Consider the following 16,020-nt stretch of genomic DNA (forward strand, 5'->3'; position numbering starts at 1 on the left):
GTGGAATGTAAAACTGCTTATCGGCTCTCTAAGGCTTCACCCCCTTGACCAGAAAAAAATGAGAGAGAGAGAGAGAGAGAGAGAGAGAGAGAGAGAGAGAGAGAGAGAGATATTGAGACAGTCAGAGACTGAGAAAATGAATGTCTTATCCAGCAGCAGTGGCCACGTGACTTTAGTCAAAAGATGTGATATCTACCTGCCATTCTTTGGGTGAAAGATGGGGCTTTTTACTCTGGTGAAGTGTTATGGTCTCCGAAATCCACAGGGGCACTTTTACCTTATTCTATAGGGTGGCTATGAGCCAGAATTCACTGCATGGCAACGAGGCTCTATAATCATCCTAGCTTTGCCACGTATTTAACGTGTGGCATTGGGTAAGATACATAGCCTCTCTGAATGTCACTATTTCTGAGCTATTCAGTGGCAAATGATGTTAACTATTGATATAGTTAAAGTTTACTGTGCCAACCTGGCCAATAAGCACATGTGAGGTTAATTGAAGGGTGGAGAGATAAATGGCTCGATGAGCCTTGCTTTTCTAGTTCTCAGGTCTCTTGCTTTCTGATGGTCGGACCAGGGTGCAGTTGCCTTAGCCAGTTCCCTGCTTCAGCTGGCAAGGCTCACTTCCTGTAAGACATCCCTGAGGAGAAGCACATGGACCTACCCCGATGCATCCCTGGGTGCTGGAGCAGCTGTGTGGAGACCCCTGCCAGCGCTGAGATGCTTACATGTTCACTGATTCAGCTTTCCTCGCAGTGTTGGCATCATTGTGTCTGTTTTGTGAGATGAAGGAGGACTTTGTAGCTTGGTGTTGGACATGTGGGTTGATGTTGAACTTGTGAGCTTGGGCAGCACTGGGTTAGGATGTGTTCTTGATGTGCACTTGACCTTTATATAAAACTCTCTCTTATACATGAGTTCCTGTGGATTTGTTTCTCTAAAGTACCCAGACTGTATTCAGCAATTTACATGGAATTGGAATTGTCCTCAAGTATTGTGTACCTCAACTTGAGTCTTGGGAGTGAAAAGGCAGTATTGCTTTTTTTGGGAGCGAAGGGACAGCCACCTTTCTTGTCCTCTTTCGGCATATACAGGGCCCAGAGGGGGCCCTGCCTACTGGCTGGTCTATGCTTAGCCTTAACAAGCTTAATGCTTTAGGAACAAACAGCCTGCACTCAAGACGCCCACCTGGCGGTTGCTCAGAGGTCTGGGGACGGCCTCCCATTGGCCTTTGCGTTGAAGCAGGACCCTCAGAGTTGGGAGCCGCAAGGCTGCCTCCCTCCTCCTCCTGGGCCTCTGCCTGGGACGTCCCAGCGAGCACTTGGTGACCGTTTGGGAAAAATCCGCCTGCTTTGGGCGGGGAGGGTGGCTGGGCTGGCGGGATGAGGCCCGACTGATGAGAAAATGAGGAGATTCCGTTGATGTCTCTTCGACGGGTTCAGACGCTCTGGCGGCGTGCCGGGTTTGTGCAAACATTCCCTGGCCGTCCAGAGAGGAATGCGAGAGGAGGCGGCCTGCGGTACATCGTGGACCAGCGGGGAGATGTGCATGAGTTGCTGAGAGGAGCAGCCAGGACGATGAGGCTGAGACCGAGCTGCGCAGGGCCGGGCCTAAGGAGAGTCCAGCTCTGGCCCCTGCTGGGAGCCGGTGGGCAATCAAGGGGCCCCCTGGCCCCCTGGGAGCCTAGCACTCTTCTCTCCCACAGGAAGCTCGCTCTTCAGGCCCCAGGAAGGCCGTTCCTTGCCCTGATGCTGCTGGTTTCCGTCAAGCAAGTAAGCGGGGTTTATTATTTATTGCAGTGGTTCCTAATGCAGCGACCCCTTAGTACAGTTCCTCGTGTGGTGGTGACCCCCCCCCAACCAGAAAATTATTTCTGTTGCTACATCATAGCTGTCATTTTGCTACTGTTCTGAATTGGGCGACCCCTGTGAAAGAGTCGTTTGAAGCTCCCAAAGGGGTCGCGGCCCCCAGGTTGAGAACCACCGGTTTACGGGCTGGTTATGATCTTTGGGCGTGCATATTGTCTGATAGTGGAAGCAATTCGGGCCTCCTGTGGACCAGCTGGGAACTAGACGGCACGATGAGGAACGTACCGACCAAGCAGAATCCTAGCATTTAGAGGTGGCCAGTGCTCATAGTTTGGTACATATTTCCTCAAATCCTTTCTCCGTGCATCTTTCTGCACAGCTGCAACGAGGAGGCACTCCACTCACACTTTGTACCTTGGTTTCCCTTCATCGCATCTGATAAGCATCCCCTGGTAGCGGGATCTCCATAAAGCACACTTCACGTGGAGCTTGCAGTCCCGGACATTTTGTCCTTCTCTCAGGTTTGAGCATTCAGGTAGAACTACTAGTTCTGGTCGCATTTTTCCTTTAATCCTTCCTTCCTTCCTTCCTTCCTTCCTTCCTTCCTTCCTTCCTTCCTTCCTTCCTTCCTTCCTTCCTTCCTTCCCTCCTCTTTTGCCTTTCTCCTTATCACCACAGTATACATGTTATATTTTTTAGAAAGTAGCACAATCAATACAGGAAGACTGTCAAGATAAAATAAATGAAAGAAATGCAAACTCATGTCGTATTTTTCCTTCTCCCTGTTCTTTCTCTTCTTCCCTTTCACTTTTCGTTCTTTTTATTATAAAAGTCTACAATACACCCTGACTAGGAAAAAATAACTTACAACATACAAAAAGGTACAAATCTAAACTACAAATCTTTGTCAATCCATCACCCAGAAATCACCCGTATTCTTATTTTGGCACTCAGACCTGGATGTATTTTTCTACCATTGATTTTATATCCAGACTTATAAGGAAACATGGGATCAGACTATATATATATCAGGAGCCCTGGTGGCACTGAGCTGCCGCCCACAAGACAGCAATTCAAACCCACCAACGGCTCCGAGGGAAAAAAGACACGGCTGCCTACTCTGGTAAAGATTTAAAGTCTCAGAAACCCAAAGAAGCAATTCTACCATCGACTCATCAATGAATTTATTACCATGAATATTTTCCTGCAATCTGCCTTTTACTAAAAGTACAGTGTTGAGTTTTTTTTTTGTTTGTATTTTTAATCATTTTATTGGGGGCTCGTACAATTTTTAAAAAACATTTTATTAGGGACTCATACAACTCTTATCACAATCCATACATACATCAATTGTGTCAAGCACATCTGTACATTCTTTGCCCTCATCATTTTCAAAACATTTGCTTTCAACTTGAGCCCTTAATATCTGCTGCTCATTTTCCACCCTCCCTCCCCACTCCCCCTACCTCATGAACCCTTCATCATTCATATATTATTATTATTAGCATTTTGTCATATATTACACTGTCTGATGTCTCCCCCCACCCTCTTCTCTGCTGTCCATCCCCCAGGGAGGAGGCTATACGTAGATTCTTGTAATCAGTTCCCCCTTTCTACCCCATATTCTCTCCACCCGCCAGGCACTGCGACTCTCACCACTGGTCCTGGAGGAGTCATCTGTCCTGGATTCCCTGTGTTTCCAGTTGCTATTTGTACCTATGTACATCCTTTGGTTTAGCCAGATTTGCAAGGTAGAATTGGGATCATGATAGTGGGGGAGGGGGGGAGGAAGGACACAGTGTTTTTACTAAGCACGTATTACATCCAGTCTAGTGTCAGGCACCTCTCTTGTAATAATCTCATTTCGGTGGTTCACATGCTAGACCTATTTAAAGATGGGAAACTGAGACTCGGTAGGGCAGAGCGACATTTTTCTGTGTTGATCCATGTAGATCTATGACGGGCTGTTGAAGGGCTTCAAGGATGGGTTCTAAGTTTTGACTCACTCTTCCATTTGGGTCTTTGGAAGATCTCACCCCATTCTTATCCAAGGAGACTAGGTCATTGGTACTTCTCTGTTGAGGGTGATAGTCTGAAAATGTGTCCTGATTTGGAGACAGTGTCTTGAGGAATGACTCTTTCCCACTTTGGCACATGGGCATCATTAGCCCCTATTTGCCAGGATCCTTTTTCTTTCCTTCCTTGGAATTCTAACCCCACTGGAACCTCCGACAGGGAGGGCTGTGATGCCATAGACCCCACACTCAACTCACCCCACCTCAACTCACTGCCATGGAGTCAATGCTGACTCATAGCAACCCTGTAGTACAGGATAGAACCGCCCTTGTGGGTTTCTGAGACTGTAACTGTTTACAGGAGTAGAAAGCCCCGTTTTCTCCTCAGGAGTGGGTAGCGAGTAGTGATTTCGAACTGCTGACCTTGAAGTTTGAAGTTTGCAGCCCAACCTCGTAACCACTGGGCCATCGGGGTTCCTCAATACACACAGTGCTCATCATAGTGGGATTTCTCGGATGCTAAAAGCTTTGACGCTGTGGGTTTCTGAGGCTGTACATCTTTAGTGAAGTAGAAAGTCTCATCTTCCTCCCAAGGAACAGCTGTGTGACCCAGTCAGAATCAACTCAATGGAAATAGTTTGGTTTGGGGCTTGGAATCGACTTGAGGGCAAAGGTATGCCTGGCCCACTTCATGATATTTCCATTCATCTCATGTGCAAGTGAAACCTGATGGACGCTAACGAAGGAAGACCACCGCAGAGCTGATGCACTTGAATTAATTATGGCACTGGCAAAGGATAGCAAATACACCACGAACTGCCAGAAGAATATACAACTCTGTCTTGCAAGGACAGCTGTAAGAGAGGATGCTATCAGGAGAGATGGTCCCAGGAGAAGGACATCATGCGTGGCAAAGCAGTAGATCAACTGAAAAGAAGACCCCCAACAAGATGGATTGACCAAGTGGCTTTCACAGTGGGCTCAAACACTGCAATGATTCTGACAGCCCATGAGTTTCAGAACAGAACTGTGCTTCATGGGGTTTTCAGCAGCTGATTTTGGGGGGAAGTAAATCACCAGGTCTTTCTTTGGGAACACCGCTGGGAGGACTTGAACCTCCGCCCTTTTCATTAGTAGTCAAGTGAGTTAATTGTACCACCGAGATACTCCTAGACAGGCAGAAACCCAAACTAAACCAACCACAGCGCTGCCCTCTGAGTTTCTGACAGGTTGACTCTTTATGGAAGTAGAAAGCCTCATCTTTCTCCAGTGGAGCAGGTCAAGGTTTGAACTGCTGACCTTGTGGTTAGGAGCCCAGCCCATAACCACTATGTCACCAGGGCTCCACTCGGTAATTTACTGTAAAACGTGTCCCTCGGATTACTAACCCATTTTTCCAGATGGGGAAATTAAGCTTCAGAGGGTTAAATGACTACCTAGGAACGGGTAGCGGCTGAGAGTCTTTGTGCTCAGAGACATGTGTTCTTTCTCCCAGGGAAGCTGTTGACAAATGGGTATTTATACACTGTAACAGCAGACTCTGCAGAATCTCAGGGTGGCTTACCACACTGGCAAGCCCGTGGCTTGTCCTTTTCACTCTGGAATTTTCCTAATCGATAACGAGTCCTCTGACAGCATCCCCTTCCCTCTGCAAGCCACGCGTTCTCAGAACCTCCCAGCTCCGTCTTTCCTCCAGCCTAAGTCTGTAATTCCAATGCCCCTCCTCTCGGCACTCCACCTTAAGTCCTGTTTCTTTCTCCAGATGTTTATATGATAAGGCTTTGGTTAGACATTCATGATGAATTTTGCTTATAGATGCTTGGAATATAAATGGCTGTGGCGTGTTTCCTGGCAGGAAGTCTTCATAAAAATTCACTTAATGAGACATTCTCAGGAATCGTTTAGTTTCAAAGTTCAAGCAGGGAAGTGGTGTGATCCTCTCCCCATCTCTCCATATTTAACTCAATTAGCAGCTGCGGTGGCTTCATTAGGAAGAAGCATACACCCCCTAAGGCTCCTTGAGAAATACATGTGTGGCTCTTTCACACATGCCTTAAATCAGTCTGTATTTTAAAGTGTTTTTTTTTAAATGGGTGAGGAGATAGTTTTGCAGACATTATCAAAAACCTTTAAAAATGTGTGTGCACGGTGACCCAGAAATTCCAATTCAAATAATTTCTCCTGAAGAAATAAACTGGTGACCAGGTATTTTCACTACAGTGTCATTAGATTTAAATATCTGAAGACAACTTAGATATTTAGAGCAAGAGGAATTAAAAAATTAATTCTTTGGATAGTAGGGTAATATGTAGCTATGAGCTATAAGATTTAGAGGTGTGTGTCTTAAATGAAAAAAAAATATTTTCCAGTAAAAAAAAGGGGGGGCTTACAACAAAGATGATGCCCATTTTGGCTGAAATTTAAAAAGAAAAGAAAAGGATGAACGAAATAGAATTTATATGTCCAGAGAGAAGGTTCTGAAAGGAGAGGATCATTTCTGGGTAATGAGATTATGATTCTACCTTTCCTCTTTTTTTTGGCTTTTGTATAATTTCTTTTCTTTTTTCTTTGCAGACTTCAAGGCTCAGATTTTTAATAAATGTGAACACATGACACAGTTTTCCAGAGTGGACATAAATGTATCTCAATTTTATAAATGCTGTTTGCTTCTTTGGTCTTTTAAACCATTTGGACAGGGATGGGACAATGTTTGAATTCCTTTCAGTAGAAGCAAGAGTTTCTTGCTCTGATTTGCCTGTTGTTGTTTTTTTAAGAGCTGATAGCCAACATTTCTATAACTTCTTGCAGTAACTCCCCCCTTTCCCACTCCCTCCCCAATTACCACTAGCTGGCTGTTGCCTCTTAGATTCCGATGAGTTTTCTATGGTTGAATAATGCTTTTAATTTCTGTATCAACACAGACTATTTGCTGGCGTCTCTGACACAGTCTTGTCTTCCTCTCATGGGTCAGTGCAGTGCCTTTTGCTTTTTGTATTTTTTTCCCCTCAGGGATTAAATATGGGTTATCAATGTGTCTCTTTCATACAAAAGGCTGGACCCAGCATCCCAATCTTAGCATTTAGGACCATTCAGTAAGGGTTTATAAATGTGCATTTTCACTCCTTCAATAAAGGCACCAGTCTGCTTTATGATGGATGACTTGACATTTCTTCACCCTGTCACTCCATTCATCTTTGGTGTCACAGCATACTGAGCAGCATGGGAGTGCTCACAGCACGATTAGCCCCCCTTATTTGTAGGTGGGTAATTGAATTCTTGGACACCCCCTTACTCCCACCCCACCCCTGCCATCATAAATCCACTTGCTACCTAACTATTTATTTATTTATCTATCTATTTATTTATTTAGATCTCTGTAGGCTGCCAAAGGAGGGTCAAGCTATCTAACAATTTATAATACTAGGTGAAATTTTATAGCCATGCTGTATTGTGGTTTCTGGAGATTTTTCTTAATGTTCAGCAGCTCATCAGTGAGCTCTGGTTTCGCCATGCCTTGGCCAATCAGAGAGAGGATAGCCATCCTACGGTGAAACTTGATGGTAAAGGAACACCTGGCCAGTCACTTCAAACTGATCTAACTGGAAAGGTTCTGGTCATGTCCTTACCCAGGCTATGGGCTCATTAATTGTACTTGAGCAGACAGAATAGTCCTTTGAAAATTAATCACTCACTCCATTGGCGACATTTATTTTATACTGGTTCCTAAAAATCATGTGTGTCAACATACTTCTGAGCTGAATAATTCATGAGTGTAATAGCTAAGTCAGCACGAGGGCAAACATAGTGGGGTGTATATCTAAGACAGTTGAACCTGTCCTTGAAGGTCGGCTCTACAGGGGCCCAGGCCAGGATACGGATGTCAGGAGGGAGCACCGGAAGATGTGGGTATAATGGATCTCTTTGGCAGTATCACTGCCTTTGTATTTTAAATTAAGATCCTCTGAGTCCTTGTCCTTTGGAAAGTGAGAACGAAAGTCGAGCGATCTCACTGTGCAAAGACACTAAGTTCTTTGTCTATCCCCCACACCAGTGATCATTGGATGTCTGTCTACTCTCTACTAGTCTTGGTTAGCGCCTCAAACGGCTCTCCTTCAATGGTGTTATAGGTTTTCTTTACAGGAAGAACGCTGGTATTCCTGGCCCCGCTAGGCTGTCCTCAGAGCAACATGCCTTTGCCCACGAACACTGAAATAATTTGTACACTTGGCTTTTCCACTCCCGGAAGAAGCTTCTCCTCTGCTCTGCTTATTGCAGCTGACTTGCTCCTTTTTAAGTCTTTGTACTTCCTCTAGTTCTTAAACCATGTGTAGCAGTTTCTCAGTTTGGTTTCTGTCATGGTCTAAGATGACCTTCAGCCATGACAGAATGAACAAACCGTGTAGGTCCACCCTACCTCCTTCCCACTCTTCAGCCATGTAGCTTCTCATGAAATAGGAAACTCTATATTTCTTTTTTTCAAACAGTTTTATTGACAGATCATTCATCTACCTTGCAATCCAATGGTCTAGTTATATTATGAAGAGTTGTATAATATCACCACAATCTTGGTTAGAATTTGTTTTCACTGCTCTCCACTCACTGCCATCGAGCTGAGCCTGACTCATAGTGAACTTTGACAGCAGTAGGAAGCCTCATCTTTTACCCTCAGGATGGCTGGCGGTTTTGAACTTCTGATCTTGCAGTTAGCAGCCAAAACGTAGCACACTATGTCACCAAGGCCTCTCTGTTTTAACCAGAGTGCGGTGTTTGTTTTTCTCCAACAGAAAAATGGTTGGATTATCTATAGGGAGGCCACAGATCAGAAAGGGGGGGGGTGTTCCTCCCCTTTCACAGCAATCCGTTTTCAGCCATGTCACTTGTTGTCGCTCGCTGCCCAGGGGAAAGAAGGACCACCATCAAGCTGGACTTTTCCTTAGGGAAAAAGAAACCCTCCTCCGTCCTCCCCTCACACCTGTCTGAAAATCTAGCTGGGGTTGAACTTGGATGAGCCTCTAGTTTGGGGGTCTTTAGGACAAGTACTTACCAAATGCAGTGTTTTTTAGGGCTTTTTGTTTTTCTGGTAAGCATGGGCATTACCTTGACAAGGAGAGGCTCCGGGAGAATGCCAGTCCAGAGACAGCACACACAGATGGCTGATTTTAGCATTTCTTCCTCAGCTGGGCTCCCGAGGGCATACACACCATCTTACCCCCAAACTGTTTTCCTTAGATGACTTGGAGCATTCTGAGAGCTTATTATTTAACCCCCTTGCTAAAGCTACAGAAGTAGTACAGGTTCAGTTAAGATCCCATTAGAATGTTTTCATTCACCTCTCGGACCATAACATAACGGAGAGAGATTGTTGATAGAGATCGAAAACAATTTGGAGACTGAAGGCAAGGACAGATGCTCATTATCTGTCCTATTATGACTTCCTGGCTAAACCAGCCTCCTTCCCAAGCTGCGCTAAGGCACCTCGGGCGCTGCTGTGGACTCAAAGCGCACGAGAGTTTCCATCTTTAAGAGCAGTACAGTGATTTGTGACAGCTGCTGGGTGAGGTGCAAACTACCAACTCAAGGTTACTTATGGTCCCAATGCTATGTCACACTGCGTTCCCTCCGATATCATCTTATGTTTGCAAAACGGGGGCTTTATTCGTTTAGTTTCTTGTTTGTGTGATAAGAAGCCGGTATGGCAGGAAAAAGTCTGTGTATCACAGGAAATTAAATGGCCATGCCCTGTCTGCTGCTAAGGTTGGAGACGTGGTGCAATGTTCAGTAGCACTAAGCTGTTAAAACACCACTCCTTAATAGGTTGTTTGGACCTTCTTAATGAGGAAATGGGGCTTTAGATATTTCTTTTGGCCAAAGAGGGCTGTTAAAAAAATTAGAGACAATAGTATACTGTAAGGAGCTTTGGTGATGTAGTGGGTTACCAATAGGAGGGGCTAACTGCAAGGTTGGCAGTTTGAAACCACCAGCTGCTCTAAGGGAGAACAATGGGGCTCTCTACTCCTATATAGAGTCAACTTGCTGTCCTCAAGTCAGTGCTGAGTCACAGTGCCTCCTTTTGGTTTTCAGAGACCATAACTGTTTATGGGAAAAGAAAATCTGGTCTTTCTCCCTTGGAGTTGCTGGTGATTTCCAACTGCCAACCCTGAGGCTCAAAGCCCAACTCTTAACCACTAAACCACTATAAAGAATTACAGCCTCAGAGACCCCAAAGGGCAGCTCCGTTCTGTCCTACAGGGTTGCCTACAACTTGATGGCAAGGAGTTTGGCTGTTTTAAAGGGCACGGTGAACTGAGAAAATCTGGGGACCTCCTGTCCCAAAATGACCATGCTGGTCCATTTTCAAAAGTTGACTTTGTGATTCTCTGGAAAAGATGGGAAGGAAGCCCCCACAGGCTCCATCAGGAGGGTGATAATGTGTGGGGAGATCTAGACTAAAGAGGGAGAGGGTTTATTGTTAATGGTTGCTATCGAGTGGAGTACAACTCAGGTTAACTTGATGTGTCACAATGAAAACATGCCTGATCCGGCATCATCCTCATCCTCATGCTCTCTGGAGTGTTTAAGTCCATCGTGGTAGCTATCGGGTCAGCCCGTCTCACTGAGAGTGTCCCTCATTCTCACTGACCCTCTACTTGACCCAACCTGGTGAAAAAGAGAGGGTAGATTGGACTATGGTTACTCATGGTTGAAAACTGGCTGCCCTTAGCTGATAGGTGTGTGTATGTGCATGTGTGTGTAATTGCTTAATTGAATTTGAATGCTTTTAGATGACGCATCTGCCGATGCTACAGGCTTGCTCCCTTTCTGTTGCTAGCCCAGCCTATGTCATTCTGGGCTATTTGCCTCTTCTAAGAAACATATGAGCTTGCTACTTCCTGTGAAAAGAAAGAAACCTCAAAGTCAAGTGATTGAGTGATCCTTAGCCAAGCTCAATTCTTCCTGCTTGAATTCTACATTTCAGTCTTCCTCCACTCTATAACTATACCTCTATTTCTTCATGTGTGAAATGAGGGAACAGGGAGGTAGGACTTCCCTCCTTTTGTGAATGACTTAGACCTCTGGGAACCTGTGGCACAGTGAAGGAGATGGTGCGAGACTATCCACAACAACACAGTGTGAGGAACCCTAGGGGCCACGCAGGCGAGGGGTCCTAAGACACTGAGACATGAGGTTGAGTTTTGAAGGATTAATAAGAGTACCCAGATGAAAAGGCAACGGGAGGGAATGTCAGTGGGATTCAGAAAATGCAAAGCCAGGAGAAGCTTGGGGTGGAGATGGCTGGGATGATGAATCCTGAATCTGCAGGCCAGAAGTGGAAGACTTTAAGCAGAAGAGCTCTGGTCAGATACCAACTCTGGATGGCATGGAGGATGGGCAGTGGCGGCAGGCCAGAGGTGTTGGAAATGGGAGACAGGGCTGGACGGGAGAAATTTGGCGGTGTGTGTGTGTGTGTGTGTGTGTGTGTGTGTGTGTGTGTGTGTGTGTGTGTTGGGGGGCTGTAGAACTGGCAGAATCTGGTGACTGGTTGAACATGGGAGTGAGGGCAAGGGAGGTGTCTGCTTTTTGCTTTGTGATGAAAAGGACAATGGGTCAGGGACTGAGTCACAGAGGAAGGAGCCAGCTTGGAAGTAGAGCATGATCACAGCATGAATGTCACTTGTCTTTGTCTTTCAGTCAGTTCTATCATTGTTTTATCTTTGGTTTATGTGCTTGGCTGCTAGCAAAAGGTTGGAGTTTCAAATCCGCTCAGAGATGCCTCAGCATCAAAGCTTCGCAATCTCTTTCCAAACAAACAAACAAAGCAAGTCAGTCATTGGAAACCCTGTAGCGCAGTTCTACTCTGAGGCACTCAAGCTGCTGACAATAGCTGGTGTCTTGAGTTGATTCTAGAAGCCCTAGCAGTGCAGTGGTTACACATTGGGCTACTAACTGAAAGGTCAACAGTTCAAAATCACCAGCCTCTCTGAGGGAGAAAGATTAGACTTTTTACTCCCATGAAGACCCACAGTCTCAGAAATGCACAGGGGAACTTCTTTTTTTTTAAGTCCTTTTATTGGGGGCTCATAGAACTCTTATCACAATCCATCCATCCATCCAGCCATTGTATGTCAAGCACATTTGTACATTCGTTGCCCTCATCATTCTCCAAACATCTGCTCTCCACTTAAGCCCTTGGTATCAGCTTGCTCTACCATTTTTATAGGTTATTTAGAAGCCGGCATCTACTCGATAGCAGTGGATTTGGTTTTTGGTTTAACTGATTCTAAGGCCTATAGGGGAGTGACTGTAGCTTGTTTGTGTTTACTTTTCTTTCTTGTTTTAATTAATAAATCATTTTATTGGGGGCTCTTATAACAGTCCCAAATCAATTGTATCAAGCTCATCTGTACTTATGTTGCCATCATTGTTTTCAAAATATTTTCTTCCTGCTTGAACTCTTGGTATTAGTTCCTCTTTTGTCCCTTCCTGCCCCACCCTCCCACCTTGAGGTCTTCCAGTAAATGATAAATTACTGTTATTTTCATATCTTACATCATCTGCTGTCTCCCTTTGCCCACATTTCTGCTGTTCACCCACCCCCGTGGGGGTGGGGGTTATACGTCGATTGTTATAGTCTGTTCCCCATTTCTCCCTCCCTCCCCTCCCCTGATGGTATCACTACTCCCATTACTGTTCCTGAGGGGTTTATCTGTCCTGGAGATAATCTCCATGTGTCCAGAGCTCTTATCTGTACCCGTGTACATGCTCTAGTCTAGTCAGATTTGTAAGATAGAACTGGGGTCATGATAGTGGGTGGGGGTGTTGAGTGGTTCTCAACCTTCCTAATGCTGCGACCCTTTAATACAGGTCCTCATGTTGTGGTGACTCCCAACCATAAAATCATTTTCAATGCTACTTCATAACTATAAATTTGCTACTGTTATGAATCATAATGTAAATATCTGATATGTAGGATATATTTTATTACAAATTGAACATAATTAAAGCACAGTGATTAATCACAAGAACAATATGTAATTATATATTGTGAAATATTTATTTCTTATAACAAATAAATGAAATTTTGTCTTGAAGCATGGTGTAGCCTGGGAAACAGTCTTCATGCTGGGTACGTGTATGTGGGTGTATCTGCATGTGGGCAGACCCACCTGGACACTGATAGAGGAGTGGTGTCTCGGTTCCTAAGACCATCAGAAAAATGTGTTTTCTGATGGTTTTAGGTGACCCCTGTGAAAAGATCGCTTGACCCCGAAAGGGGTCGTCACCCACAAGTAGAGAATCGCTGAAGTAGAGGAATGTTGTGTATTCGTCAGTGCCGGGCAGCACCCTGTCTGCCTTGTTCTTTCTTTCTTCTGAGGGGATGTCCAATTGTCTACAGTTGGGCTTTGGGTCTCCACTCCGACCCCCATCATTTGCATCAGTGTATTTGTTTGTTTTGGGTCTTCTGATGCCTGATACCTGTTCCCATCAATACTTCATTATCACACAGGCTGGTGTGCTTCTTCCATATGGGCTTTGTTGCTTCCCTGCTAGATGGCTGCTTTCAAGCCTTCAAGCTTTTAAGACCCCAGAAGCTATATCATTTAATGGCCGGGAACCATTAGCCTACTTCACCACATTTGCTTTTGCATCCATTTTGACTTCAGCAATCATGTCTGGAAGATGAGCATCACAAAATGCCAGATTATTAGAACAAAGTGTTCTTGTGGTGAGGGAGTACTTGAGTAGAGACCCAATGCCCATCTGCTACCTTAATACTTAACATTTAAATATATGTACCTAGACCTCTAGCTCTATCATCATATATTAATATATTTACATATGCGCATGTCTATATTTATACCTCTATAAATGGTCTGTGCCTCCTAGTTCTTTCCTCTAGTTCCTTTTACTTTCCTACTGTTCCACTATCATGTTCGACCTTCATTTGACTCTCAGTACTTTAGGCTATGTTGGATTTGATCAAACTCATCAGGCATCCTACATCCCCCTCACCATATATTTTAGATCTCTTGCTGTTACCTAGTCCCTGGATTTTTTGGCTCCCCACTCCTTTTCCCACCTCCTCCTCTCCCATGTCTCCCCAGAGCCATCAGCTCTGTTGTTTTCTCCTTGGGATTGATTATTTTATCTATCCTGTATAGATACATTGTTTACCTCCCTTTTAATTCCACATTAGGGCAAGGTCTGGAACACCATTGGTGTTCAATCAGGAAGATTAAGTTCAAGAACAGAAGAGAAAATTCTTTGAGAACAATTCTAACAACAAAGTGGTACAGATAACCCCGTAGAAGACGTTAGACAACCCAGCTACATGGGAAGTCCAAAAAACTTAGGATGTATGTTCTAAGGAGCCTTAGGAAAATCTTGGGCTGCTAACCACAAGGTTGGCAGTTCAAATCCTGCCAATCCCTGGGAGTAAGAGGAGGCTATCTGCTCCCATAAAGATTTACAGTCTGAGAAACCCTACACAGGGTTGCTATGAATCAGAATGAACTCAATGGCATTTGGTTTTGTTTTAATTTTTGAATGAGCTCTGGTGGTGCTGTAAGGTGAGTGTTGGACTGCTAAATGCAAGGTTGGTGGTTCAAACCCACCAGCCCATCTCTAAGAAGAAGGAAGGGGCTGTCTGCTCCTATAAAGATTTACAGCCTCAGAAACCTTATGTACTATGAATTGGAATTAATTTGATGGTAGTGGGTTTTTTTTGGGGGGGGAAGCCTGATAGTTCTGTGGGTTAGATGGCTAACCACAAGGTCAGTAGTTCAAACCCATTAGCAGGTCTCCCCAGGAGAAGAAGTAGCTGGCTACATTCTTGGAAACACTATATGGGATCATTCTGAATGGCCATCATCTTATGGGCAGTGGGGTTATTGGGTATTGGGTGATCTGGGTAGACTAGAGAAACAAATCCATAGAAAGTCATATATGTGTAAGAGAAACTTTTATATAAAGAGTAATTGTATGTTAAGAAAGTATCCCAACCCAGTCCAAGCCCATAAGTCTGATATTAGCCCATATATCTGATACTGATCTATGAAGTTCTCTTCAGACTCACAAAACACATGCCATGATGCTGAGTACAGGACAATTATAGGCCAGTGGGTAGAAAGTCTTTGAATCCAGTGGTGGTGTAAGCATCTCAGTGCTGGCAGGATCTCCACGTGGCTTCTCCAGCTCAGGGCACCAGTGTAATTCCATGTGTCTTGTCAGTAGAGTGTCTTCCAGGGAGTGAATAGAGAGAAATGTCTCCCACCTCCAAGAAGGAATACAGGATTCCCCAGAATTCTCAGGAGGCCGTGCCCACATAGAGGCCTCATTGGCTATGACCCGATTGACAGACTAGACTCTACCTCTTCACTCATAATCCCCTCAAATTGACACCAGATTATGTAACTACCACAGGTATGAAACAAGAAACTACTTGGGTGGTGAAAAAAGCTGGTGGTTTGAATTCACCCGGTGACACCTTTGGTTGTAAAGACTACAACCAAGACAACCCTTAGGAATAGCAAATGAGGTTGCTGTGAGTCAAAATGGACTTTACAGCAATGGCTTGTTTGCTCATGGGACAGGTTAGTTAATGTCAAAAGTGGGGGAAATCACCAAGCCTCTGTATAGCAGCAGAGAGGCCATAAACTTAGTGCCTTTGACTCTGGACCCAGGGTCTTGGCTAGATGGTGCTCACTCACTCACTGCCAGCAAGTAATTTCTGGCTCATAGTGAGCCTATAGGGCAGCGTAGAATTGCACCTGTGGATTTCTGAGACTGTAACTCTTTATAGAAATAGAAAGTCTCATCTTTCTCCCTCAGAGTGGCTGATGGTTTTGAATTGCTGACTTTGCAGGCCAACACTTAGCCCACTAGGCCACTAGGCTCTGCTGGGTGGTGCAGAGCCCTGCAGATCTCCTTGCCTTCCTCTGACACATCAGTGTGCCTTCCTTAGTGTGGTCGGCTTCTTGGTTTGTGATCTGCAGGGTGTCCAGAGCCTGTCGACGAGGGTGTGAAAGTTCAGCATAGCATATTGCCTCCTCTTTTTATTGCACAGGTTTATTAACATATAATTCACGTATCATACATTCAATGGTTCAAATATATTAAAAGGGTTGTACAGTCATTACATTCAAATTCAGGACATTTCTCTTCTTTTTTATGCTCATTATTATTAGCTCCCCATTTCC

General features: G+C 44.7%; 1 protein-coding gene and 1 pseudogene across 1 annotated transcript in view; one reads left to right on the forward strand and one right to left on the reverse strand.

Annotated features, from left to right (window-relative positions):
* Positions 1-1,484: 1,484 nt before the first annotated feature.
* Positions 1,485-16,020, forward strand: part of GLP2R (glucagon like peptide 2 receptor) — an 80,106-nt gene continuing 65,570 nt past the window's right edge. Inside the window, exon 1 of the mRNA XM_075559166.1 lies at positions 1,485-1,772. Within this exon, the coding sequence (XP_075415281.1) occupies positions 1,578-1,772 (195 nt within the window). The 5' untranslated portion in view covers positions 1,485-1,577. The remainder of the gene's footprint in view (positions 1,773-16,020) is intronic.
* Positions 7,236-8,259, reverse strand: LOC142460210 (tRNA pseudouridine(38/39) synthase pseudogene; annotated as a pseudogene).

This window comes from Tenrec ecaudatus, chromosome 10 (assembly GCF_050624435.1).
Source record: "Tenrec ecaudatus isolate mTenEca1 chromosome 10, mTenEca1.hap1, whole genome shotgun sequence".
In the NCBI taxonomy this organism is placed as follows: domain Eukaryota; kingdom Metazoa; phylum Chordata; class Mammalia; order Afrosoricida; family Tenrecidae; genus Tenrec; species Tenrec ecaudatus.